At 43.8% G+C, this 25,899-nt stretch overlaps 1 protein-coding gene across 2 annotated transcripts; it reads left to right on the top strand.

Annotated features, from left to right (window-relative positions):
• The first annotated feature begins 383 nt into the window (after positions 1 to 383).
• vps39 (VPS39 subunit of HOPS complex) lies at positions 384 to 24,089 on the top strand. Of its 2 annotated transcripts, none has more exons than XM_070979554.1 (24): positions 384 to 977; positions 1,226 to 1,291; positions 1,406 to 1,470; positions 1,922 to 1,964; positions 2,074 to 2,168; positions 4,019 to 4,117; positions 4,233 to 4,325; positions 5,033 to 5,216; positions 7,057 to 7,177; positions 7,880 to 8,000; positions 8,288 to 8,414; positions 9,007 to 9,149; positions 9,310 to 9,450; positions 11,043 to 11,184; positions 13,293 to 13,379; positions 14,623 to 14,696; positions 14,838 to 15,054; positions 15,881 to 16,009; positions 16,209 to 16,311; positions 16,436 to 16,481; positions 17,287 to 17,436; positions 19,767 to 19,901; positions 21,454 to 21,545; positions 21,994 to 24,089. In XM_070979554.1, exons 1-24 carry the CDS (start codon positions 905 to 907, stop codon positions 22,073 to 22,075), a joined length of 2,628 nt encoding a protein of 875 aa, XP_070835655.1. In that variant the 5' UTR covers positions 384 to 904; the 3' UTR covers positions 22,076 to 24,089. The 2 variants fall into 2 exon arrangements, with proteins under 2 accessions (XP_070835655.1, XP_070835654.1); XM_070979553.1 differs by having other exon boundaries at positions 8,285 to 8,414.
• The last annotated feature ends 1,810 nt before the right edge of the window (positions 24,090 to 25,899 follow it).

Genomic DNA, 25,899 nt, shown 5'->3' with positions numbered 1-25,899 from the left:
AAGAAATGCTCCTTTAGTGCTTAGAGATGCTAGGCAATATATATTTATTGTGAAGCAAAATGTGCTGCAATATACTAAACAGCACAACGATCCAAAAATTAAATAACTAAAAAGTAATAATGAGACAAAGAACAAATCTAAAAGAATGATGTGTTATTTAAGTATTTTTTAATAATATTTACAATATTTTATAAGAGAATATGAATATTTTGAGCTTCCTTTGTGGAATTCAGTGCTGAAAAAAAAAATCAAAAACCTAAACATGACTGAGTCTCGCGAGAATTGCACAGCACCTTTTAGCTGCTGACTACAAATTTAGTCACTGCACCTTTAATACGTTCCTCGTGAGTGCGCTGACTTCAGTCACGTGCCTGTCAAACCTCATTCCCTCGCGCAGCCGTCGTCAACACAACTGAGGAAGTAACGAGAAGCTAACCTGGCTAACGAAAACTAACCGCAACGGCCAGTACGGTGTTTCTTATTTGCGTTAAGTCAACTAAACGTCGTGTTTGTCTTTATCGACAACGTAACTGACCGCCTTTGTTCCGGGTTCAGTGAGCATGGAGTGACAGGGACGATGTTTAGGAGCGGTAGCCGTTGGTTGCTAACTTCTAACCTAGCAGGCTAACGATCAGCTGTTGTTTTGGTCGGAGAGATAGCTGGCTAGCAAGTCAAACTGCATAGCATTGCAGAAGTCTGTAAGAGCAGGTTTACCAGAGCATATTTCCTCGTTGCCTGTCGAAATACTGAACTGCTCGGTCGTTTAATGGCGACACATAAAGGCGTACCACCCTGACAGGCTTATCGGCGGTTAGTCAGTCAGCTGTTGTCAGGCAAGCGTCTGCTCCGTGTGGGATTGATCCAGAAGAGCGGTCTGCAATTCAATCAGTAATACTGCTTCAAGATGCACGACGCGTACGAACCGGTGCCTATTTTGGAAAAGCTTCCCCTTCAGATTGACTGTCTTGCGGCCTGGGGTGAGTTGCTGACACTTCACGCATCCCTACGATTTCATTCCTCTGGGCGTCTATTGAACTCCAGTCTCAGGTGCCCCACTTGTCTAGAGGTGATGCATTGCGTCACCACTAACATGATCTTCCTGCAAGCAGATCAAAGCTCAGAGTTTGACTGAGGATGTTTGTGCTCGATAGCGTCCTGTGTCTGACAGGACTGACAGCAGCCTTTGAGGTGTTAGACCCTAATTCTGAGTTTTTTCCTCCCACAGAGGACTGGCTGCTTGTGGGAACAAAGCCAGGGCATCTTCTTCTCTACCGGATAAAGAAGGATGCAGGTAGGAAGAACCAAAGCGATGCCTGATGCAATCCTTGCGCATTTGCAGACCATCTCAACTTGCTGTTGCCTGCATCAAATAAAATCTTTATTTTTTAATCTCGTTTCTCCCAAGGCACCAACCGGTTTGAGGTGACGCTGGAAAAATCCAATAAGAACTTCTCAAAGAAGATTCAGCAGGTAGATGAGACTGCAGGGAGAGATTTAGGATAACCACACTCTCATTTCTGGAAAAATCCAAAATTATTTTGCAAAGAAGTTGTTGAAGTCTGTTGAGGGAAGGTACAACTCAAATACTTATAACAGTTGGACCATCTGATTGTAAGCATGGCTCACTTCACTCTTAATTGGCTCTTAATTACCAGTGGCCCTAATCTTGGAATCTGGGAATCACCTCAGACCCACACATACACCAGTTTAAAACACCAAAGATATCTGTCGTGTTTAGGATGGCTGAGATCAACCCTCGTGTCGTGCAGTGTAGCGAAGGCTTCTCATGCTCACAGATATTGGCAGGAGCGTGTTCTTGGCACAGTTGTGATGTACTGGTAATGTACACACGAGTGCTCGGTTGAAGTTGGATTCATTTGGTTCAAACCTCCTTTAATTGTGTTTCTTACTCTTTATACAGCTTTACGTGGTCTCACAATACAAAATTCTTGTCAGTCTTCTCGGTAAGTTTCTCACTCTAATGCATAAACATCATGCTGGTTCGTCTTTAACCTTTCAGCCTTAGGATTCGCCTTCATCCTCTGAACAGATTCTGATGTGTTTCTCCTGCAGAGAACAACATCCACGTCCATGACCTCCTCACCTTCCAGCAGATCACCGTGCTGCCCAAAGCCAAAGGAGCCACGCTGTTCGCCTGTGACCTGCAGGTTGGTGCAGTCGATTTCAGACACTGTTTCAACAGCATCTGCAATCGTCCTTTTCATGTCTGTCTTCTGAGAACAGCTTTCACTTGTACAGGATGTTGTACAGTTGTAAGTTAGTGGACTGGTTTGGAGAAAAAGCAGATGAGTGGGTGTTTTACTGGGAAGCTGTTTTGTGGCCACAGAGCTTTGGGTTCATTCAGTTTAACCAAATTAGGCTTTGAGTGGGTCGTAACCAGTGCTATGTCCGGACCAATTTACTCCAACTTATTTCCAGTATAATTTTCATTATTGCCACTTTTCTGGAGTTCACTAAAATAAATTGTGTTTTCTACATCCAGACAGCCTTCTGCTGTTTGTCAGCGTGGTAAGAAAAAACTCTTTCAGGATTAAGATAGCGAATCCGTCATATTGAACATTTTCAGCAGTGCTTCAGTCGTGCTTGAGTGAACAAAAGCAAATAAAGAGCAGAGCCCGTATTCGCAAAGCATCCTGAGGCTAACAGTAGCTCTTAGTGACGTCATTCTTAGAAAAATCTTAGAATTCCTCGAATTCCTTAGAATTTCTCACTTCTCACACTCGTCTGTCGCTTGTGCATAAAAGGAGAGGGAACAATGCATTGATCTGCTGGGCAACGCGCTCCCGAGTCTGCCTCTTCCCTCAGGCTGTGGTCCCGGGACCCAGTTTCCCTCTTAATACTGTTTTATTTCCATCCACGAGCTGTGCCAGCAGCAGACACTGCTCTTGTGTCCAGTTTGACTTTCTTGTTCTCTTTTGATCCATTTCGTTCGTCGTTTCGGTCATTCTGCCAAATCAAACCGGCAATCACAGGAAGTGCTAACAGCTGAGTATGGGTCCACCATTAATATCAAATACATTAAGTAGTAAAATTACCAGCATGGACAGTAAACAACAATAAGCAAATCAATATAATTGTCACGTGAATGAGGTACGTTCAAACATTTTGAAGCTGTGTCACAATTAATTTAATTTTGCAGAGTTTCATCATCATGACATAAAATTAATGTCACGATTACACATTTCTTAATACAGTCCAAGTTATATGATGGTTGATTTTACTGTCCATTCATTACTAGGAACGTGGAGCGCTTTTTTTTTTTTTTTTTGTCTTTTTTCCTTTTTGTAACAACCAATCACAGCTTTTAGAAGACTGCGTCATACCTAGCAATGGGGTCAACCACACCTCCTCACTAAGGTAAAAGTTTGTGTGCCCTCCTTGCTCAGAGTTGCTCTCAGACACTTCCTGAATCACTCGTAGGCTAAGATTCCTTGCTAGGAATTTTAAGGCTAAGTTAGCAGCTCTCTTAATGAAGCTTTGTGAATACGGGCCCTGAAGCCTAAAGAGTCGTTCCAGTCCTATATGCAGGTTTGCACTGTAGGTCAGGTTCATTGCTTTTCCTTAGACTGAATGGGCTCGTCTGACATGCTGCTGCCTCCCACCAGCACATAAACAAACCACACTGATTTATACTTTTTAAATCAGCCCACTGTTTCAGAGTTTGTTAACATATCCTTGACAGCTATAATAAGCGATGTGACGGTCTTTGTTAAGCTCAAAGTTTCTGTTAGCTCTGTTGAAATGAATGGAAACTGTGGCTGCCTTGAAGACAGGAAAGACATGTAGACATCTATACAGCAGTGTGTTTTAAAGATGAACACAATTTGCAGTAAATGGACAAAAGCATAGAAAAAACTGGTGTCGTTCCCATGCAACTCCGTGGCACAGTCAAAGACAGTCATAACAATGATTTTGTTTTTTCCTTTTGGTTCCACATTTACTCATATTTTCCCCATCTGAAGTTCTGAATTGTGTATTTTGTCTCCTCTGTCCTCAGCAAACCAGCTCAGGAGAGGAAAGGTTGAGAATGTGCGTCGCGGTGAAAAAGAAACTGCAGCTTTATTACTGGAAGGACAGAGAGTTCCACGAGCTGCAGGTGAATAAGATATATTTGAGATGTGACTCACTGCAGTACGATCCAGCTTTGGAGGATTTTGTTTCCGACACTTTGACACATTTAGACATCTTGATGTTTTCTTTTTGTCTGTCAGGGCGACTTTGGAGCTCCAGATATTCCAAAGTCCATGGCTTGGTGTGAAAACTCCATATGTGTTGGTTTCAAACGAGACTATTACCTCATTCGGGTATGTGCTATAGGAAAGGACAACACTCGGCTTTTCTTATCTGTAGCTACCTACGACTTGAAGGCTGTTAAAGGTTTGTGGTGCGATCCTTAATGGAGAAGAGAGGCTGTCGTCACTCTGGCTTCATGGCAGTAGTGACAGTTTTTCTGTGAAACAGCCATTGAAACCGCTTCACCACTGTCCATCTGTATGCTCAATTAGCTCTGAACTGCCATGTTTTTCCAAAGTATTGCTAAAGTCTCAGTATTTGGAGATTCATGTGCAGCCTTGCAGGCTGGGCTGGACTCTGTCGTGACTTTTGCATGACCGGGCTCAAACCCTTTATTTTCTGTGAAAGGGTGAACTACAAACGTTTTGCAGGCGCCTTTCAAGTCTGCTCAGAGTGTTTCATTGGCAAGTTTTGAAAGGAGCATCGCCTTAAAATGATCTTTTTATACCACCTCTGAAATGTTCAGAGGCAGGCTGTTGTATAATTAGCTCCTGTCTGTTTGTTGTCCTTGAATTTGTGTGCTTATTTTGGGCTTCTTCCTCAGTTCTTCTTAGACCTGTTATTCTTATGATCAGCTGATGTTTGGTAGTGTTACGCTAGTCTGAACCAGCTTTAGTGCGGTTTTAATGTTTTATTATTAAACTTACAGATGAAGTTAATCAGTTGTTATATATTCTATATCTTCTGACTCACTCGCACCATATCTCCTCACCACCAGATGGATGGCCGTGGCTCCATCAAGGAGCTCTTCCCCACTGGGAAACAGTTGGAGCCTCTGGTTGCCCCACTGGCTGATGGGAAGGTGGCTGTTGGTCAGGATGACCTGACTGTAGTGCTGAACGAAGAGGGCGTTTGCACGCAGAAGTGTGCCCTGAACTGGACAGACATCCCTATAGCAATGGGTAAGAAAGAGGCACAGCAGCTGATGCTATTAAGACATTTTCTTAATCAATATCTGTGGGATTCTCAGTTTGTAGACTTTCATTTCTTAGTGTATATGCAAAACAAACTACTACAAACACTTGAGGTCTGTGCTGCTTTAGCTTGTTTTTGATTTCAATAGAGACTGACAGCAAAGTCAAAGGCTGAGGAACACGACTCATATACAGATACTGGTTTTCCTAACAGTTTATGGTGTCTCAAATATTGGCATCTATTGATTTTTGCCAAGGACGCTGTCTGCTATAAATGGTCAGACTGCCGAATATTGGAGAGTTTGATACCCTGCTGCACTGCAAAGAGAACAAACCTCAGAGGACGAAAGAAGGAGAGTCAGGTTTTCAGCATTTTGGCACATCCGGGTGGAGGACAAGCTGCTGTTATGACAGCTTCAGGGAGTCTTTTTCGGTCACATGCAGGTTTTTGTTTTGTACACACATTAGTAAACGTAGTCAGCGTCTAAAATATAATTTGAACTCTTTGCATTTGACCATAATCTGAGATTAATCTGCTTCCTCTTTCCATCGTTTGATAGACATTTCAGTTCTTGTCTGTTAACGGGAAGCTGGTGAATTAAATGCAGCTTCACACGCTGGTTAAGAAATTCTCTTGTCGCACTGATGGAGCCATCTTGTTCACACAGCAGCAACTGAATATCAAAACAAACACTCGCTGAAGCGTTTGGCATAAATACCGCCAATTATTTTGTCCGTTGTTGTCAGTCTTTTCTCCTCCTCTGTGCAGACTCTTTCCGCTCTGTCTGAGCTCTGCCGCTTGTTCCATGTGTCAGAAGAGGAAGCATCATTTTAGATCAGCGCTCTTTATCCCGTGACCGAGACGCCACAGCTCTGGGTTACTAATGAGCTTTGTGACAGAAGTGATGCAGACGAGCTCTCGCATTGTTTTAAAGGCCCTTCTGTCTGTGCTCATTGGAATGTAGAGAGGAACAATATGGAAGGGAAATGAAGCCTCCAAGCGGTGGTTTCATTCAGTTCGCAATTTCCTTGTTTTGATATGGTCAACGTTGTGGCTTTTGGCGCACATCAGTGGAGGATGAGTGTCGGTCATTTCAAAACGCATCTAACTGACCGTCCTGATTCTTCGTGGCTGAAGCGGAGGGCCTGTGGGCGTAGTCTGTCCCATGTGAGTCCAACCTCAGGCCTGTCTCAAGAGCTGTCTCTGGATGGATTTCCTCCCCCATTAGCCTCAAGGTCTTCACTCCATGATCACAACTGAGGCACCTGGTCTCAAGACTTTAGGTTGGGTGGACATAAAAACTCTCAAACATCATTAGAGTGTCTGCATCCATGTCCATTCACTGCTCCCTGCTTCTCCAGTGTGTCACTCACGGCTGGATGAAATGAGATTTGAAGACGTCACCTTGGCTTCTGAGACATTAAAGTGGACGTTTTTCAACATTTTCTCACAAGTTATGAACTAATCGAGAGAGAACATGCCTGGTAGATGAGGTAAAAAATATGTTAGTACAAGTAGTCCTCTCAATGTCAGAATGACAGAAATAGAAAATCAGAGCACAGTATTTCCATTCTGCAACAAAATAGCCGCTGAGCCGCTTAACCGCAACATCCCTGATTAATTTCCAGCTGAAGACGTCTTATAAAAGTTATTTTACAACTGTAGTTACCTCAACAAGGTGAAGCCATTGTTTAGGCTTTGTTGTGTTATTATTATTATTCATTTTGTCAGACCCAGTATTGAGTTAAACAACAGCTCATGGTGGTTTGGTTTTTGATTGGCGTGCACACAAATTTAATCTTCTCGCCTCTTTCCCATTGCCCTCAGAGCACCAGCCTCCGTACATCATAGCTGTTCTCCCTCGGTACGTGGAGATCCGGACCTTCGAGCCGAGGCTGCTGGTGCAGAGCGTGGAGCTGCAGAGGCCTCGCTTCATCACTTCGGCAGGGTGAGCGGTCCTCCGTGATGCCGCATGAGAGTTTCTGGTTACTTATCCTTGCAAAGGAAGTTATGCACACATGCGGACTGCAGCTAGAATACCTAGTTCTGACTGAAATATAGCACATTAGCTGTTTACTTTTATGTATAAGCCCAAACTTTTGCATCAAGCTGCCTCCATTATTGCACCTTTGAAGAATAGATTCAACAGCGTTTGGTTTTATTGAGATAAGTGTGCTTGATATAAACTGTTAGGCTGTTATAAGAATAAAGGGCTGTTGTAAAAATGTTGTGCATGTAGTCACAACAAGAAAATGTGTCATAAAGACATGACAAACATCTTATTTTAAGGATGAAAGGATCTTAAATGTGAGATCTTTCTTGTTGTAATGAGAACGTGTCACAGTGGTAGTGTTACAGTGCAATACTGCTGTATTTAAGGTAAAAAAGCCTGCAGTGGAGATGGCGAGACTCCCAGCTTAAAGTTACTGATTCGATGATGACTGTTGGCTCTTTGTGATGGTTACCACTCTGGTTCCTATGCATAACAGCCTTAAAAGAACATCATGCTTGATTTGCAGCACTCATCAGGTCTCCTGGTTTCTATTTCTCTTGATGCTGACAGAAACGATGCCAGTTTGTCATAACAAAGAACACGCTTCAGCTCCAGCCTATTCTCTCTAATCTCGTTTTCTCCTCTTATCTCTCACAGGCCAAATATCGTGTACGTTGCCAGCAACCACTTTGTGTGGCGCCTGGTGCCCGTGTCAATAGCCAGTCAGATCCGGCAGCTTCTGCAGGACAAGCAGTTTGAGCTGGCTCTTCAGCTGGCGGTGAGCAGCAGCGCCCCTCACTCCTAAACCCTCTTTTTTCAAATTCCTCAAGATTCAATTAGTGCTTTAGCTCAGAGGACTGGACATTAAAATCATTCGTCTTGATTAGGAGCCGTGTGCCGAAACAGGACAAGGCTCACAGCTTTGTACATGACGGTCAGCCTATCTAGCGATCCGGGGCCGCTTCCAAGAATAAAGCACTTCACATTCTTGGACGCCGGCCGTCCGATAGATAAGCTGTGGACACTTTGCTGAATCGTGATGATTGTTTTTCTTTCTGCCAGAAGATGAAGGATGATTCAGATGGAGATAAGAAGCAGCAGATACATCACATCCAGAATCTCTATGCCTTCAATTTGTTTTGCCAGAAGAGGTTCGATGACTCCATGCAGGTGTTTGCCAAACTGGGCACAGGTACGGCTTTCCTCCCTCCCAGTGGACCCCTGAGTTCTGTCTGCTCGGGCCAGATTTGTAAAGTCAGACTTGGATCAGGTTGTATGTGTTGCAATATTTATTTGCTGTAACCTGCAACACATGGCTACTATTCCACATCTTGACAGTAAGTAGTGTTTTGCCCTGTTGTCAGCAGTCTGAGGTGATCGGATTTGTCCCAGCGTGATGAACATCACCCATTTTTCTCTCATGATCGATGTTTATGAGTTGCAGCCTAATTAAGGCAAATCTGGCCATAATTTATTCTGCCTATGCTTTTTTTCTTCTTGAACTCAGACATCTGCAGCTAAACAGGTCTGACTTTCATATATAATGATGTCACATAGTGCATCGATGTGAGAATTTATTCCACACTGATGACAGACTTTTCCTCTAATGAGCTCTCTCTGGCCGGCTAAAGATTTATTTTTTCGCCATGTTGTGGTGATTATTTATGTTTGTATTATGAACTCTGTCCTCAAATCACTTCTCCTTTTAATCAAGAGCTAATAAACAAACTGAGGTATCATGTGTGGAATAAAGTACGACACATTTCCCCTCCTGCGCCCTGCAGATCCCACCCATGTGATTGGCCTGTACCCAGACCTGCTCCCGTCAGACTACCGCAAACAGCTGCACTACCCCAACCCTCTGCCTACTCTGTCCGGGGCAGAGCTGGAGAAGGCACATCTGGCTCTCATCGATTACCTCACCCAGGTGTGTGATGTCCTTACAATGCAGAAAAATTGGAAAAATCCATGAAAGTGACCCTGCTTCGAAAAGGATTTCAGTTAGAAAATAATAAAAGCATATTAAGGTTGAGGATCAAGATAACGGGTCCATAATAATCAACATCTCTCTCTATTTGTCCTCACAGAAACGCAGCCACCTCGTGAAACAGCTGAACGACTCTGACCCTTCGACAACGTCTCCACTCATGGAGGGAACGCCGACTATAAAAAGCCGCAAGAAACTCCTGCAGATCATCGATACCACCCTGCTGAAATGCTACCTGCACGTAAGGCCCAGACCGGCCTCCTTTTCTTCCTCGATGTGTGTCCACTTCTTGCAGAATATACAGCAAACAGTCTGCATGCTCAGTGGCGCCCGCAGAAATTTTTCATAGGGGTGGCACATATCAGGATGTGGTGTTACTGGTGATTGGGCAGCACCCAGCTTGCAGCTGGTGCTCCAGGTTTAGGCAGAACTGAGTCTTTGCAAGAGTCCGTTTTGAAGAGAAGTCTTTGCTTTACAGCTCAGTGGTTTCACGTTGTCGGGCACGTCAGCTGCTTCCACATTTAACAGCAGAGCAAATATGCTCGGTTCCTTCTGTTTACTCTGCATGTCCTGAAACCTCGTGCCAAACGCCTGGAGGAGTTTGCACACTCCTCAGCATATTCAGATGTCACAGCAGGCTTTTGTTCTTACAGAGTAGGAAATTGCGCAGCGTTACCTCTTTCCCGTTGCACTTGCCACAGCTTTGATTTTGCTTCAGATGATTTCATTTGAGCGCAGAGAGCCGAGAAGCCGGCTGGAGCTTGAGGTCTGGCTCTGAGAGGTTCACATTAATGTCCGCCATGACGGCCAATCACACAGACACTTGGTATTGCTGAGTTACTCCAGACAAACTCACACTTTGCCGTAGTTTTACTTTATCTTGTGCTAGCAGCACCACAGGGCCACCCCTTCACACATCCTCCGTCTGAATGAGGTTTTGTCAGTAAGTGTCACATTTTTTCGTTGTTGACTTTTAATTTCGGAATGAAGCAAAATTCATCAGAAACGTGTTTTAACCGGACTTATTTTAATCTTTAGTCATATTTTTCTCATTCCCTTAACTTCCTTCCACTCATGAATCCTCCATACTCTCTGATTAACAACCAACTCGCAGCTGTCAGTGAACCTAATCCAAATGTTTGTATTTCATGATAAAACTTATGTCGGCTCTTATGAACCTGGCAGCCGCTGACAGCGAAATGGTATGATATCATAAGAAAGTAATTCAAAGTCTCAGCGAGTTTGGCAGCTGTTAACTTCACCTTACATGCAGCCAAATGGGTTTTGTTTTAGCTTTGAAGTAACAATGACTGAGTCACAGTTGACTGTCCTCTTGGTGTAGTAGCTTCACTTATGTGGGTCTGGTGTTGATTTAGTAAAGAAGATACCAGGACAACAAAGCAAACCTTTTGATTTAGCAGGCAATCTGTGTGTCAGACCTCGTTTATGGTGGAAAACAAAGTAACGAATTGGTCTAGTCGAACTTCAAAGGCTTTCTTTGTGGACAAGCCACTTCATGTGGTTTGGACACCCAGGAAAAGTATCACTGGGGGCTCTTTCCTTTGGAGGTTTAATAAGCTCTATTCAACCAGAGGAGCTTTCAGGGATGCAGCTCACACTGGAGGGATAACCTACAAGTGAGTGGGGATCCTCTAAGGCAGCGTGAGCTTCAGAGTGCCAAGCATCTGCGTCACATTATTTAAACGATAAACACGCTGTGAAGCAGAGAGGATGAGCTAATCAGTGTCCCGTAGTCTCTGGATGAAACACAATACGAATGGATTCAAGTTTGGAAATGTGCAGCCTTCATGTTCTGTGATCTGCTCTTGTCAGACCAACGTGGCCCTGGTGTCCCCCCTCCTTCGCCTGGAAAACAACCACTGCCACATCGAGGAGAGTGAGTACGTCCTGAAGAAGGCCCACAAGTACAGCGAGCTCATCATTCTCTATGAGAAGAAGGGTCTGCACCAGAAAGGTGAGGGTCTGCTTGCCGGTCAACCACCTGACGATCTCACAGTATCACCATGATTTACGTGTCATTAATCAGAAATTCTGACAAAGCTTCATGAAGCAAGTCTCATCAGCAGGACCACAAGCTGCACCGTCCCACTTACTCCAAACCACTGATTTATTTAAATGGACAGCGTTTCAGTCCCAGTCTGATCTTCATCAGGTCAAACAACTTCAAACTTTTTATGCATAATCTTGATGAATTGTAATTCACTTTATTATTGTAAAGTGTATTTTTCCTTCCAGCAGTTTATGCTAGTCTTTGATTAAAAACTGAACGAACACAAGAAGTGATCTGCATACTTCAGGAGGACAGTTTATTGATATGTGTGACCTTTATTTAAGTAGGTAGTGAGAACCTCCTTTACAAGTGACACTCAGCCAATACGTGGTCAGATCAACAACTTCAAATCACCATAACATTAATAAGGCATAACACAGTACATTATAAAATCTGCTTTAATTTTCTCAGTTCGTTGAAACACCTGCAGCTAGCAGTTTACCAAATGATTTTTACTTTTCACCCAGCTCTGTCTCCAAACCCTGCCTTCAGCGCCAAGTCCACACTCGTGTGTTTGGACTGAACTGTGCCTCTCTGCAAAAACAGTTTGAATTCCAGTTGATTATGTGTGATTTGGGGCGTAATAATTCATTTGAGATGCTGTGGGATTTATACACCTCCTTCGGCTGTTGATGGCTCCCCTGGAAAACTGGCGGATATTCTGCTCTGTTGAGATCAACCGCAATTTGAAATACGCTTTTTCAAATGGACGTTTTTAGCTGTTTAAGCAGGGAAAAGGTACAGCAAACGGTATTTTAATAAAAACATGACTGTGAGAAAAAAGTGCATTAAACAGACGATGTTAAAATTCAGTAACATAGATGAGTCAAATAGAAAATATAGGTAAAATGTCTGCATCTTGTCTGCATTCACATTCAGATATATATATATCACATTCAGTCAAACATGCTTTTAAAACAACAGCTTGAACAGTGGCTTGTTGTACAGGACGTGTTTTGGTGCCTTCGTGCTGGTTGAAGTCCATCTGCGAGCAAATCAAATCAGGGCCATGCAACGCTTTGTGTGTACAATACTTGACACAAGTGCATTTTTCTCCGTAATGAAGTACATACGCTGCTGTACAATCTTGAGCTCCTTGGACTTGAGTATTTTAATTTCATGCTTCATACTTGTACTTCACTATATTTCAGACTGATTTTTTTTTAATTTGGCCTTTAATTCTATTACATTTAGACAATTTTATTTGGTATTTATATGATGCATCAGTTGCAAATGTGATACATTTGAGGAAAATTGGTCATCAGGGACCAAATGCATCAATCACTAGATAACGGCTGATATCAGTTCAGTTTTGTTTGTCAAAGTGTGGTTTATGTGCTGCAGGCCTCAGCATGACAACTGAACACATAACAATCAAACACAACGGAACATCTGCTCCCAATTGTGCTTTCCAATTGGATGTTGAATTTGGGGTTTAGTGTTTAGATAGCCGATCAGCCACAGCTACGTCGGGCCTTGTCAGCGCTGTCCTCATTACCCCCCAATTCAAATGCAAGAGCCATTGTGAGCTGAATTGTTCCATTATGTTTAAATTCACTAGGTAACAGTTGTGTGTTTGTAGCAGAGCCTCGCTCTGAGCTCAGGGCGGATGGACTCCGTCAGGCTGCACAGTTTATCTCAGAGGAGGTTTCCCGCATGTGGTCGAGCCGTCATCCTCGTACTTCAGAGCTGTCTTAATGTCATTCGGTTTCTGGCGGCATTCTGCGGCAGATTCTGGCCCACGCTCGCTGTGAGAGCGGCTGGTTTTAATCAGCCCGCTGCAATTTGTGCTCGTGATGTCATGCTGCCCTCCTTCCCTCTGCCAATTCAAACCAGCTGTTCCCGCCCACCAATTAATGCTGCATGCGCCGCATCCAATTCCTGTTGACAGAGGGATTATGTAATGCAGCGCACAGCAGAGTAAATGACATTTCGCTTCTTTCCATCACTCAGACTAATCTCACACATCTCCCCTCCCTCCACGTCTCCTCACCCGGTTTGCCCTCTTGCAGCTCTGCAGGTGCTGCTGGACCAGTCCACCAAGGCCAACTCTCCTCTGAAGGGCCACGAGCGAACAGTGCAGTACCTCCAGCGGCTGGGTAAGGATCGACCGCCAGCTCAAGTCTGTTTTAGCTCACGGTGTCAAAGCTGTCATCGCTGTGAGAGGCGTTTAATTGGTCGGGGTGATTTTGGAGAAGCATCAGAGGAAACGCTCTCCCTGATTAATTGTGGATGTTGGATGAAATGTATGGTCTGCGTGCATGTGTCTGGCTCTGACTGAATGAGAGCTTTTTGCACCATATGTGTCAGCATTTGAACGCAGTAAATGCTGTGTATTCTCAGTGTAAATGCATACTTAGTGTGTACTTGGCAGTCAAAGGCGCTGATGCTTGTGTTCTTGTTAAAAAATCTGTTTCAAATTGATTGTGACTCTGTGGTTTAATGATTAGGTGATTACAATCTCTGCTGCAGTCCATGATAGGGGTTGTTAGAAGTCCTTTTTTTTATATGTGGTTTTCATGTTTTGTTACAGTTTATACCACTCTCCCAAAAAGCACTGCGTTTGGTCACAAAGAGGATGTTATTTCCTCAAGCTGGCGGTTTTCTCTCCGCTGTAAAAAAAAAAAACATGTTGGGAGTGATTTTGCTTTTGCTTCTTCCCATCAGCCTTTCGCCTGTTTCCCAAAATGCGGTTAAACTCAGAGCAATCCAGTAAATTAAAAATAAGACGCAGAGGCAAAAAATATCAAAAGCTGGAGGCTGCCGGCCGTCTTGGCAGTGCTTTGATTAGTTAATGGTCGCAGTGCTTAGTGGTGGACAGTAATACTGATAGTGGGTAATAAAACATAACCCCAGTCATGATTTGCTTTTCTGTAATAATGTAAACTGCACAGTTTTGCTTCTTTCTACCAAATACAAACTAATGAGACCCCTAAAAAAGCCATTATAACTGGAGCAATGGTTTTAGAATAACTGTACAAATCAGCCCATTTTCAGCAGATCTACATCAACACTTTACTGCTGCACTGCTGAACACGACGCTGCTTTTCAAGGCTGCAGCTGACAAATGTTTTCACTCTCAGTCTGCACAGTATTTTTCCTGATTGATCAAGTAATCATTTGGTCTGTAAACTGTCAGAAAAATGGTTAAATAAAGTCACAGAGGCAGAGCTAACTGCTAAATCATCGTTGTAATCACTTATTGATGCTGCCTGTGTCGCCTTGAAAGAGAGTTTTCTGTTCTTCATTACGGGCTCAACCGTGTGTTGCGTCTCCATCTTTTTCCTCCGAGCTTCCTCAGTGATGTAAAGTGCACTCATCTGTTGTACCTCCCACATGCAGGAGTGGAGAATTTGGGAATCATCTTTGAGTTTTCTCCCTGGGTGTTGAAGATCTGTCCTGAGGACGGCCTGAAGGTGAGATTTGAACAAAGAGATTTTAATTCTCTCTCCATGTAAATGTGCTTTTTGCATTCGCTGCTGTTTGGTTGTAGGTGGAACTGATTCTTGAAAAAGCTTTAAAAACCTCTCTCTTAAAAAACCTCTCTCCCTGTCCAGATCTTCACAGAGGACCTGACAGAGGTGGAGACTTTGCCCAGAGACAAGGTGCTGAACTTCCTGAAGGAGGGCTTTAAGGAGCTCGCCATCCCATATTTGGAGCATATCATTTACGTGTGGGACGATCAGGGCCCTGAGTTTCACAACGTGCTCATCCAGCTCTACCTGGAGAGGGTTCAAGGCCTCATGAAGCAGTACCTCAACTCACTGCCAGAAGGTATGAAAGCTGAGTTCATGGTATCTGCGGGCCTTTAACATCGCGATGCACTTTAAAAACAATGAACATGATAAAAGTAATGTTTTTAGACGTTTCAAAAATAAATTAAGGGCTTATTTTTTCATTTTGAAAATCGACTTAATGCCAAAAGACCATCATTGTGAATTATTGGAGTATTTTCATGTAGTTACATCACTGCACGTGGGTCCAGATTGCCTCCGCTTGCTCACCCACTCAGTTATCTCTCATTGCTTTGCGAATAAAACCCGTGTCAGGACTTATTAAGAAGTCCATCCATCTCTCTCTGTTTGTGCCTCCTAATGATCATCCAGGGATCGTGTATTGAAATGAGCCCCCGAGCCAACGTGACTGCATTTGTAGCTCATTAATGTGCGCTCTGTCAGAGAAATGAACCGATAGCTTCACGCTGCGTGATGAATCACATTGCTGTGCGCAGCCTGTGATATTAAGTTATTGTTTCTCTGAGACTATTTGGATTGTCACCAATGAAACAGGACCCCGTTCGACATTACAGCCTCCTGACTTTGTAATTATCGAAGCCTGTTTAAGCAGCAAGTGTCCAGTTTGGAGTTTTATATGCCTTGTTTCGATAAAGTGTTAAGTGTTTTCAGGTTCACCTCAAGTGTGCCTAGTTGAGTTTTCCTCTGGAGTTTCTTATTTAAAGAAAAACCACAAAGTTTCATTTTTGAGAAGGTTTAATCAGTGCATTTTTTAGTTTTTCTAAGGAATCGGTGCTTCTGTCAGTCAGCCAATCGACTAATCTCTGCAGCTCTAGACTGTAATTAAAACATCTGTGCTGCTGCAGGAGTTCCAGCTGTTGCTGCGGGGAAGGAGGAAGGTGATCTGGGAGAGTTCAGGAACAAGCTGCTGTCTTTCCTGGATATTTCTACCAGCTATGAACCAGCAAGACTCATCAGCGACTTTCCCTTTGATGGTAGGAGCTTTCTGACACATCGCAAATATCTGCTGAAAGTCAAGCCACAGATTTCTGTGCCAAAGAAATAAAAAGCATCTCATACATTTCCCATTACCTTGAGTACACATGTTCTCAGTTACAGAGGAATGTGTTATGTACGGTATACGTAAGCTGAAGGGCGAAAGTTGCACCTTTGACCTTGTTTTCCGTCCTAAAGGCCTGCTGGAGGAGCGGGCTCTGCTTCTGGGTCGCATGGGCAAACACGAGCAGGCGCTCTTCATCTACGTGCACATCCTGAAAGACACCCGCATGGCTGAAGAGTGAGTAACAGCAGCCAGCAGCCCGACGACTGAACTCCAGCAGCATCAGTTTCTGACCGTGAGAGAGTCTAAAACAGTGAATAAGTTGCTCTCGGCTCTGAATTGCTCTTGATTTTCTCTGCAGATACTGTCACCGACATTACAACAGTTCAGTGGAAGGGAATAAAGATGTAAGTAGCTTTCGGTGTAATCTTGTTTTGGTCCTGATTTGTTCATTTTTCCAGAAAACTGTTGGATGTCGCTCCGTTTCTTGTGTCTACTTGGATTTATCACAGCCCCGTTGTGTTTGTTTTTCCTGACCACTTTTTCATTTTGCACGCTCTGCTGCCTTCTGCTAAGTGCCTTTGTATCTGCACAAATTGCTATACAAATATAATGGATTATTTATGCCTCATGCATCCAATGACAGGCACTTTGGCAGCTCCACAAAAAGCATAATATCTCAGAAATGACAGCTGATATTGTCTGTTGTGTGTAGAAAATGTTGTTTGATTGTGCGACTAAACAAGAGCGGGATTTAAACACGCACAATGAATGAATGAGCGTTGGATTGGAGGAGAACATCGATGAATCATTACTCTTCCTGTAAAGAAAGAAGTCAGTGTGTAACGTCTACTGATAATATTAAAGCCGTTATTGTAGGCGGATTTTAAGGAAATGTTTGTCATTTAGGAAATGTGCTTAGTCACTCTCTCACTGAGAGATGATGAGAAGATCAAAACCACTCTGATATCTGCACTTTAATATGAAGCTGCAGCCAGTTAGCTTAGCTTAGCATAAAGACTGGAAGCAGGGGGAAACGGCTAGCCTGGCTCCGTCTGCAGGCAACACAATCCGCCTAAAAAGCTTTGCTGAAGTTCAGTAAATAACATGTCTTACCTTGTTTTTCTGTTTCTGTGAGGTTCACCACTTTGTGAACATGTGTTTTTATTTATGTTCATTTATGTATTAACAGCTGCAGCTTCTTCCCTTCAGGTTTATCTGTCTCTGCTGCGAATGTACCTGTCACCTCCCGACGTCCACTGTCTGGGACCCATCAAGATGGAGCTGTCGGAGCCTCAGGCCAACCTCCAGGCGGCTCTGCACGTCCTGGAGCTGCACCACAGCAAGCTCAACACCACCAAGGTAAACAGCGACAGAGCAGCACTCCATTCATCACCAGGATGACTTAGGAAGAAACTCCAGTCTGCTGATTCTGTTTTTACAGACTGTGTCAGTGTCAAGTAAGATGTCAGTCACAGAGAAGTGTTCCCGACACATGCATAAAATCCTTGCACTTAAATTCATCTTTTCCACACGGCAAACTCCCATCTGGTATTTTAGACTGCTCGTTAAATCAGAAAGCAAGAATTAGCTTCAAATTCAACCCCAGGGTTTATTATTGTAGGCTGACTCTCTGCCATCGCGCTGATTTACCAATCACTGCGACGTCAGGTAAGACGTGCCACTGAAAGTGAGGCCGATAAGAGTCGGCTCGTTTAGGCTGGAATAAAGTGAGATAGAATAACGTGATTAACGACGACACGCACTCGCACAGAATTAGTCAGTTGGCGTTCGATGTGAAATTACAGCTGCGACGGAGCTGAACGCAGCTCGTTTAAAGATTCGGCTCTGTTTGTGTTTAGAGGGAGACGACGGGGGTTCGCGCTGTTGGGGGCAATCGAGCTGCCGTCTTTGTGATGGAAAAGATCCAACAAACCAAAAAAAGATTTCCGCCGGGGTGCTGATCTCCCTGGAGAGGCGCCTGCGATTGCAAAGCGAACGTCTTTGATGTTTCGACTACCTGAATCCAGCACCGAAATAGCAAAGCGCTAATTCAACAAAAGCTGTTGGGTTCAAAACGAGCTCGTGACCTGTTTCGCTCGTCAAACCTCTGTGTCTGTGTCGCAACCGACCGCTGTCTAGTAATGAAGATATCCCTTGAAGAACACTGTTTTTTCAGTACAATCCAGCTGCTGAACATCTTTCCTCGCAGTCCACGTGGAGGAGAAACGACTCAGCACATATTCTTTCTGTCTACGTCTTATCACAAAGGAGCAGAGGCACAGGCTTTGAAACGCCTCCGCTGTGTCTCTGCAAGGATTTCAGCGCAAAAAAATGAGCCAGTTTAACTGCTCTGAGTTATATTCTCATTGTAAAACGCGCCCTAACAGGCTGTGATGTATGTGTGATGTAGAGCGGATGTGATTGTGTGCGAAAGGCCCCGCTGATCTGTGTTCAGCCGCAGACATGTCGAATTAAGAGCCTCTCAAGGGGAACACTGCAGGTTTATGTGAGCGTTGAGGTTTGGATCCCACCGCCAGGAGCTCTCCATCTTGTCTTTCTGTGCCATTCTGCCTCCCTGCACTCCCTCATTGACTTTAATGGCACCCTGCTTTCATTTCCCCTGGCCTCGCTCCCAGCCTCTGCCTCGCCAATAGAGCATAAAGGCAACAACAGAAGACTGTACGAAACCTCAGGCGAAACTTCCAACATGGAGCCGTTTTTGTCTGTCAATTCTTTCATCCTTTCAGCTGTTTTTTGAGCAATTTCTTGTCTAGAAATGCAACTAGAGACTACTTTCATTATCAGTTAGTCTCTCAATGTGGCGAAAGTAGTGTAAAATGCACATTTCCACACGTTGCTGGTTTGTCACACTGACAAGATATTAAATTTTTTCTGTCATTTACAAAGATAAAACATATAAAGCATGCCTAAAGGTTTACAGATTGCTGCTCTCAAAAAGGAAAATAGTAAGTGCTGATGGCAGCAGGGTGGGCTGACTGTCAGAGAGGCCCTTAAAAAGTCCTATAAAACATTCTAAGTGTACCGTGTGCTGCGTGATGTATAGCACAAACTGCCTATTGTTCGAGTTGTCTTTTAAGTAGCTCAGTAACATTTCTGTTTTTCCATAGCAGGGAATTAACCCGCTGTGTGCAAGCGTCAGTCAGAACTCAAGCTGAATTAAACACAAGCTGAATCCCAGCTCTAGTTTCTCAGCAGAAAACTCTCACTCTGAGCCGTCTGAGGGTAACGAGGCCATTTGTATGTGTTTAATTTAATTAAGTCAAGCAAGAGGACAGCAGCACTGCTGGGCCTTGATTGGGTTTCGTGTCTCTGAGCGTTCACACAGAAACATACAGATTATTCTGATGTGTGAAAGTTTCCAAAGGTAACGGGCGAGAGGTTTCTAAAGCTGGGGATGTCAGGTAACAGACATGTTCTTATTTGAATTATGAGTTATTATGATTCATGGTGTTTATCACTGTTTCCTCTGTGTTCAGTTCAGCAGTGTGATTCACCTCCTCATGACGATTACCACCACCGCTCCTGATAAGACACTTATAGTCATTGCAGTTTGCTCTGAAGGCGTTTCCTTCATCCAATGCACGCAGTTCCCTCTCATAATGAAAGAGTCATAATGGAGATGTTTGGTCAACAGTGTTTAACAAGCCACATTTTTTTGTTTCTCCCAGGCCATCAATCTGCTCCCAGCAAACACCCAGATCCGGGAGATCCGGGTCTTCCTGGAGAGCGTCCTGGAGGAGAAGGCTCAGAGGAAACGCTGCAACCAGGTGCTGAAGAGTCTGCTGCAGGCCGAGTTCCTCAGGGTGAGTCCTGCACAGTTTATTTACATGCTGGTTCGTGTGAATTAGGTTCAGATGTGACATCGAATGCAGCCACTCGTGAGACTGATGGTTGGGTAAAGTCAAAGACAAACTGATTAGTTTTGGATGTGCTGGAATTGATTACTGCCATGACTCTTCCATAAAAAGATGAAATCCTTTATTGATCCTCACAAAATCTGTTTATTGGCTTCCTTCTGCTGAAGTCGGAGAGCAGGGTGAGCTACAAAACAGCTTCCCTTCATTTGAGAGACATTCAGTAAATTTTCAAGGACACTTCAGTCAAGAGAAGTCAGATTTTATTTCTGCAGCCCAAAATCACATGTTCCCTCAGGGGGCTTTACAATCTGTCCTTAGACCCTCAATTCGAGGAAGGAAAAACTCACCAAAACAGCCTTTAAACAGGGGAAAAGATGGAAGAAACCAGTGCCACAGACCAACGGCATCACAGTGCATAGAGACGACAAAACATCTGCTGCATGTAGATTTTAAAATATGAAGAATGTGGATCGAGGAGGACAATTCAGCCACTTCAGGTGACGCTAAGCAGATGGTAGATGTGTGCATGTGCGACAGGCCGAAGGGAAGGTTGTCAGAACCGTGTGACTGTTCAAGTGTTCACCGTTAGAGGAGGAGAACCTCCACCTGCAGCCTGAAAACCTTTTACAAAAGTTGGTTTTAAAGGGGAAAATCTGTTCTGTTATACACAAGCACAAGAAGTGACAGGGACAGATTAAAGAGTATCGTTACAGGAAGTCATCAACAGGAAATCAGTTGCCTTGTGCAGCGGCTGCCGGCCTCTCATGACCCCTTCATACAGAGCGCTCTGTGCCCCGCCCCTGGTCACAGGTTGCATGTCCATTAGTTGAGAGCAGTTCAATTCCAGATTGATTTTTCCCTGTCAAATTGTTTCACTTGATTAAACTGGAATTAAATTGTCTACTGCAGCAAACACATCTGCTCTGTGAACCGCATGTCCTCGGTTCTCCTGCGAGAGACCAGAAGCTGTCTGCGTCCGTGCAGCCAATCAAACCTTTGCACGAGTAGAGTTTGCTGCAACATCAGTGACCTATCAGAGGCAGACGGTCACGGTGACAAACAGCCAGACAGCAGTTTGAACAGCGACCCACATTAGCTTTGCTGCCCTCTTATCTAACACGAACACTCACCTCAGCGAACAAACACATTGAGCAGAGAAAAGTTCACTGCTAATGTCAGTTAGCAGGCTGCGTGGCTAATTAGCTACAGCACATTAAACCAGTCTGGACCTTAATCTTCAATAGCACAACACACAGTCTGCCCACGGCTTGTGAGCCACAGCGCAACTTAGCTTTTTTTACTTTTGTCGTTGCTGTTAATGAGAAAAAACTATATTAACAATACGTCTGAAAGCTGGTTTGATCAACAGGTGTAGAAACGCAGTGACAGCTTGGACCTAAAGCTGTCACTGCGGAGGCCTTCAGGTGATGCTTTGCTTCTGCTGCAGAGATGTTCAATCTGAGCTGCTGTGCTCACCTGGCGTGTCGTCTGCTTTCAGGTGCAGGAGGAGCGGATCTTCCACCAGCAGGTTAAATGTGTCATTACAGAGGAGAAGACCTGCAGAGTCTGCAAGAAGAAAATAGGAAACAGGTAACGCTGTCTCAGCAGAAGCACTCCTTTCTGTCTCTTTCTCAAATCCATTTTTCTCTTATTCTAATCATTGTTATTGCACATGAGCCTTTCAGCACATCCTCCTGAGCCATCCACCCCCGCATCACGCTGCACATATTTAAATTACGCCTGTGTGATCAATAGATCTGTGAATCTGAACTCATTTTTATGTGCATTTCTTAGGGATATCGTTAAAATCTCTCACAATCGGTGTGTAGGAAAGTGTCTGTCTTTTTGAACAGCTATTTTTGTGTCTACAGTTATAGTTTTATTAACATCATCACGATTTTCTGTCCTGATCTGATCGGATGTTAATTTCATACCCTCTTCACCATTTTGTTTTTTTCTCTTTTTTAAATTACAGGCTTGTTTATCTGCTGCGACGCGGTGAATAATAATCCCTCCTCCCTCTGTGTTTGTCTTTCAGTGCGTTTGCCAGGTACCCCAACGGCGTGGTGGTGCATTACTTCTGCTGCAAAGACCGCACAGTGTGTCCCACTGAGCAGTAACGGCTCCGCCTGACAGCGACTGTTTGCTAACAAATAACCCCCCCGCCCTCTCTGTGGATTTCAGCGCTCGGACATCTTTTAACTGCAAATGGTTGGAAGTGCTGCAGTTTATCGGCCGGCCGTGGAATCAGACGCTCGCATCCGAAGCACCTGACAGAGCCACAGGTGCAGACATTTTTTGACCTGAGTTAACCTCGGGCACGGCCGTCGAGCGGAACGGGACCTCCTCCTGAAAGCGAAGGGACTGTCTTTCTCTCTGTGCATGAAGAAACAGGAGGAATGTCCGGGGTCGCCCGGCAGGAGGGGAGGAATAAAGAGAAAGAGGGAGGTGGACTCTGACATTTGAAAGGCATGTGTCACTGTAACGCTAGAAGGGATTCACTGCCCTGCACGCCGCCTCGGAGGAAAATGGGCGCTATTGACAGACGCTCGGAGTGAGAGGAGCTGTAACTGCGGAAGTCAGTGCTCCTTCTCACCGGGAGATGATTACAAGGTCTGCAGTTTTGTTTTATTTCTCCTCTGTGCCCCCGCCCTCACCGTCTCCCTCCCCTCCTGTCGCACTGTGTAGGCCTCCAACACTGCTTCAGTGCCACAAACACGCTGCAGCAGACTGTTAAATGCCTTCTGTGGCTCTGAAGATTGTACTTACAGCGAGGTCTCGTGAGTTTTTGTCAGCATGTGCTGGTACTGACTGACTACGCAAACAGGCTTACAGTGTGTTTTTGTATTTTATTCAAACGTTTGAAGCGGCTTCTCCGGCTAACATCGCTTTTAAAGTCCTCATGCGTCTTCTTCATGAAACATTTAAAGTGAGACTTCTGAACAGCAGCCAAGTTGGCGATTACAGCATAATAACACAGAATGTCCCTTTAATTTAAAGTAAAGACGTCATTGTAGAGCTGTAATGATAAGTTGATTAATCAATTAGTCAATTAATCTGCAATTATTTTGAAAATCGATGAATCGTTTCAGTCAATTTCACAATCAAATCCACTGGTTGCAGCTTCTCAAATGTGAGGATTTGCTGCTTTTGTTTGTCATTCCTGGCAGGAAATTGAAGTGTTTGGGTTTTGGACATCTGATCAGTTTAAAAAAAGCTAATTGATGACATCACTGCAGATAATTGCTCATTGCAGCCCATCATTAGTGTGATGGCGCGTGTCACAGTGGCGTAAGTGGATGTGAGTCATAAATATAATAGCTAACATTAAGCACCCTGAGCTGCGCACCAAACCCGAGCGAGAGCGACTTTCACTGCTTCTGAATTCAACGTTTTATTTGTAAGAGGAAGATTATGTTATGAAAGTTATACAGTCTGGCTCTGAGACACATGGCAGCACTTTAAAAGAGGAGGGACGTCCTGCTTATTTATTGTCAAATCACACATGCATGTGATAAGAACTGGAAGAAAAGTGAGTGACTTGGAAGTTACGATTGATCTGTTTTATCAGCAATATTGTTAGAAAATGTGTCTGTTCACCGTCCGCCTGGGAGGTCGTGGGACCCCCCGGTTTATTAAAAATGAAATAAAAGCATTGAATGTATGTTTTTGGACTAATTTGTCCACGGGGTCATTGCTCAGTGACACTTTGGACTCGACCTTCATCAATCTTTTAATCACGTCTGAAGACTTTGGGGGATTCTTGCAGCATTTTTAAGTTCACTCTCCCCACAAGTTGTAGCATCCTCCACATCTCCTGCTGCTTTAAATGCCCCCTCCTCCTCCTCCTCCTCCTCCTCCTCCTCCTCGTCTTCCTCCTCTACTCTTAACAGTTTGCACTCATTCTCTGCTATGACTGTTTCTGAATAACCTTTGAAGTGGGAACATTTGTACCGCTGTCTGTATTCTGTATAAAGGCTGAGAGTGTTAATGACACAGTTCTCATTGAAGTTATTTGATTCTGGGGGGGCGATGCGTCCGTCCGTCTGTCTGTCTTTCTGTCTGTCTGTCTGTCTGTCTGTCTGTCTGTCTGTCTGTCTGGCTTTAATCAGTAATAAAGAAATATTTCCACTCATGCTTGTGTCTGTGATACCACACTGTCCGACAGGTGTTGAGAGTACATAGATTCCTTCTGTATATAAGAATGTGGTTCAAATGTACAGAAGCCCATGAGTGCCAAAAATAATAAATAAAGTTAAAAGATAAAATATCTTCTGAAACATTTAAGAAGTCAAAATTATGACTGAAATGATGTAGTTTATTTAAAATTAAAAAAATATGAAATACTTATTACTTAATATCATTATTGACTCGTGTAAATTAAATAAAAAAAAATGAAAAAATAAAAAATTTGACTTAAAACATCTTAAACTTGACTTATTCCATTTGATTTAATGTCTCTGTGAACTGTGACTTAGTAGCTTAATTTTGACTTATACTACTATACTGAGCCATGATTCTTAAAACTAGAATTTTCTAAGTCAAACTTATGATAATTGAAAATTATGAAATAGTACAAGTATATTTTTGGCTATAATTTGTAAGTTAAAGATGATTTTTCTGTCACACATATGACACATGACACCAGTCAATTAAAAACAGTTTACACAGTCAGATACTGAATACACCTTGCAGGTACCTTCAGAGCCCGTGCACATATGCAGACTGGATTGTGGACTAATTAATGATCTAGATATATAGTTCTGCTTTGGTTAAATTTTTTCCCAAAAGTTAAGTGAGGTTTTAGATTCCAGCACATCCTCTTTGTTCCCATAAATGAAGCAGAGTGGTTCTACTCCACTTACTGCATCTGTTCATGGAGAGTCAGCATCACCCATCTCTCATCTGGAAGTCCTTTCCCAGATAGGCCCATTATCCTCGGGGCTGAGGCACCCACACTGTTACTTGTCCTGCTAATGGACTTCCTACACTGAGCCGAGCCAGCTGGAGTAACAGAATCACAACAGCCTGACTGCTCGGCAACGCTTTTAGTCACACGCCCTCACAGTGAAGTCTGCCAACTGCTTGCTACATCGGGGCCTCGGACGGATCCCGATGACTCCCTTGCCCGGGCAGGGGGACAGGATCGAGCCTGAGAAGTTGGCCCAAACCGGAGGAATATGTTCGGCTGATACGTGCATCTCCGGAGCATACGGGAGCTCCAGTGTGATCGTACGAAGCTCCCCTGTGACTCTGAAAAAGCAGTGTCCATGAGGCTGAGAGAAACACTGAATAATTCATCCTGCTCCAAATTATTGTAGCTCTCTTTTTCATTGTGTGTGAATGAGTGTGTGTTTTTACTGGGATGCTGTAATGTCTTGGAATGGCGCACCAGTGTGCAAATGGAAAAGATGTTCCAGCTGGAAGCCGTGAGGCCAGCAGGAGTTTGCCCAGTTTAAGGCGGCCCACCTTGGCTTTACGTTCTGCAGAGCTGGCAGGGAGAACATACCTCCTCGGTTTTTATGGAGGACACGTTCGTTTAAGTACTGAGCAAATTATGATGACGATGCTGATGTGAGGAGTGATTTAACACGCTGAAACTTTTACTGTACTTTTCTAAGCTATGCTCGAGGCCTGGCTCTGTGGATGGCAACGTCGGCTTGTTGGTCCACCACACTGGTTCAGACTGAAACATCTCACATGCCATTCAGTTTTGTACAGACGATCATGGTCCCCAGACGATAAACCATAAAGACTTTAGTGATCCAGATGCAGACATTCAAAGCTCAGTCCTCTTTAAGCTTTAGTACCTTTGTTTCATGTAAAGTTTTCTCTTGTTTATACATTTTATTACATTTGCATGAAATAAATCTCTTGGTCTTTGACGGATTTTACACCAATACTTTCCAAACGTTATCTGATATTAAACTCGAGAGTAGCTGCA

This window comes from Chaetodon trifascialis, chromosome 14, assembly GCF_039877785.1.
Source record: "Chaetodon trifascialis isolate fChaTrf1 chromosome 14, fChaTrf1.hap1, whole genome shotgun sequence".
NCBI lineage: Eukaryota > Metazoa > Chordata > Actinopteri > Chaetodontiformes > Chaetodontidae > Chaetodon > Chaetodon trifascialis.
This window is presented reverse-complemented; position numbering and strand designations above follow the sequence as displayed.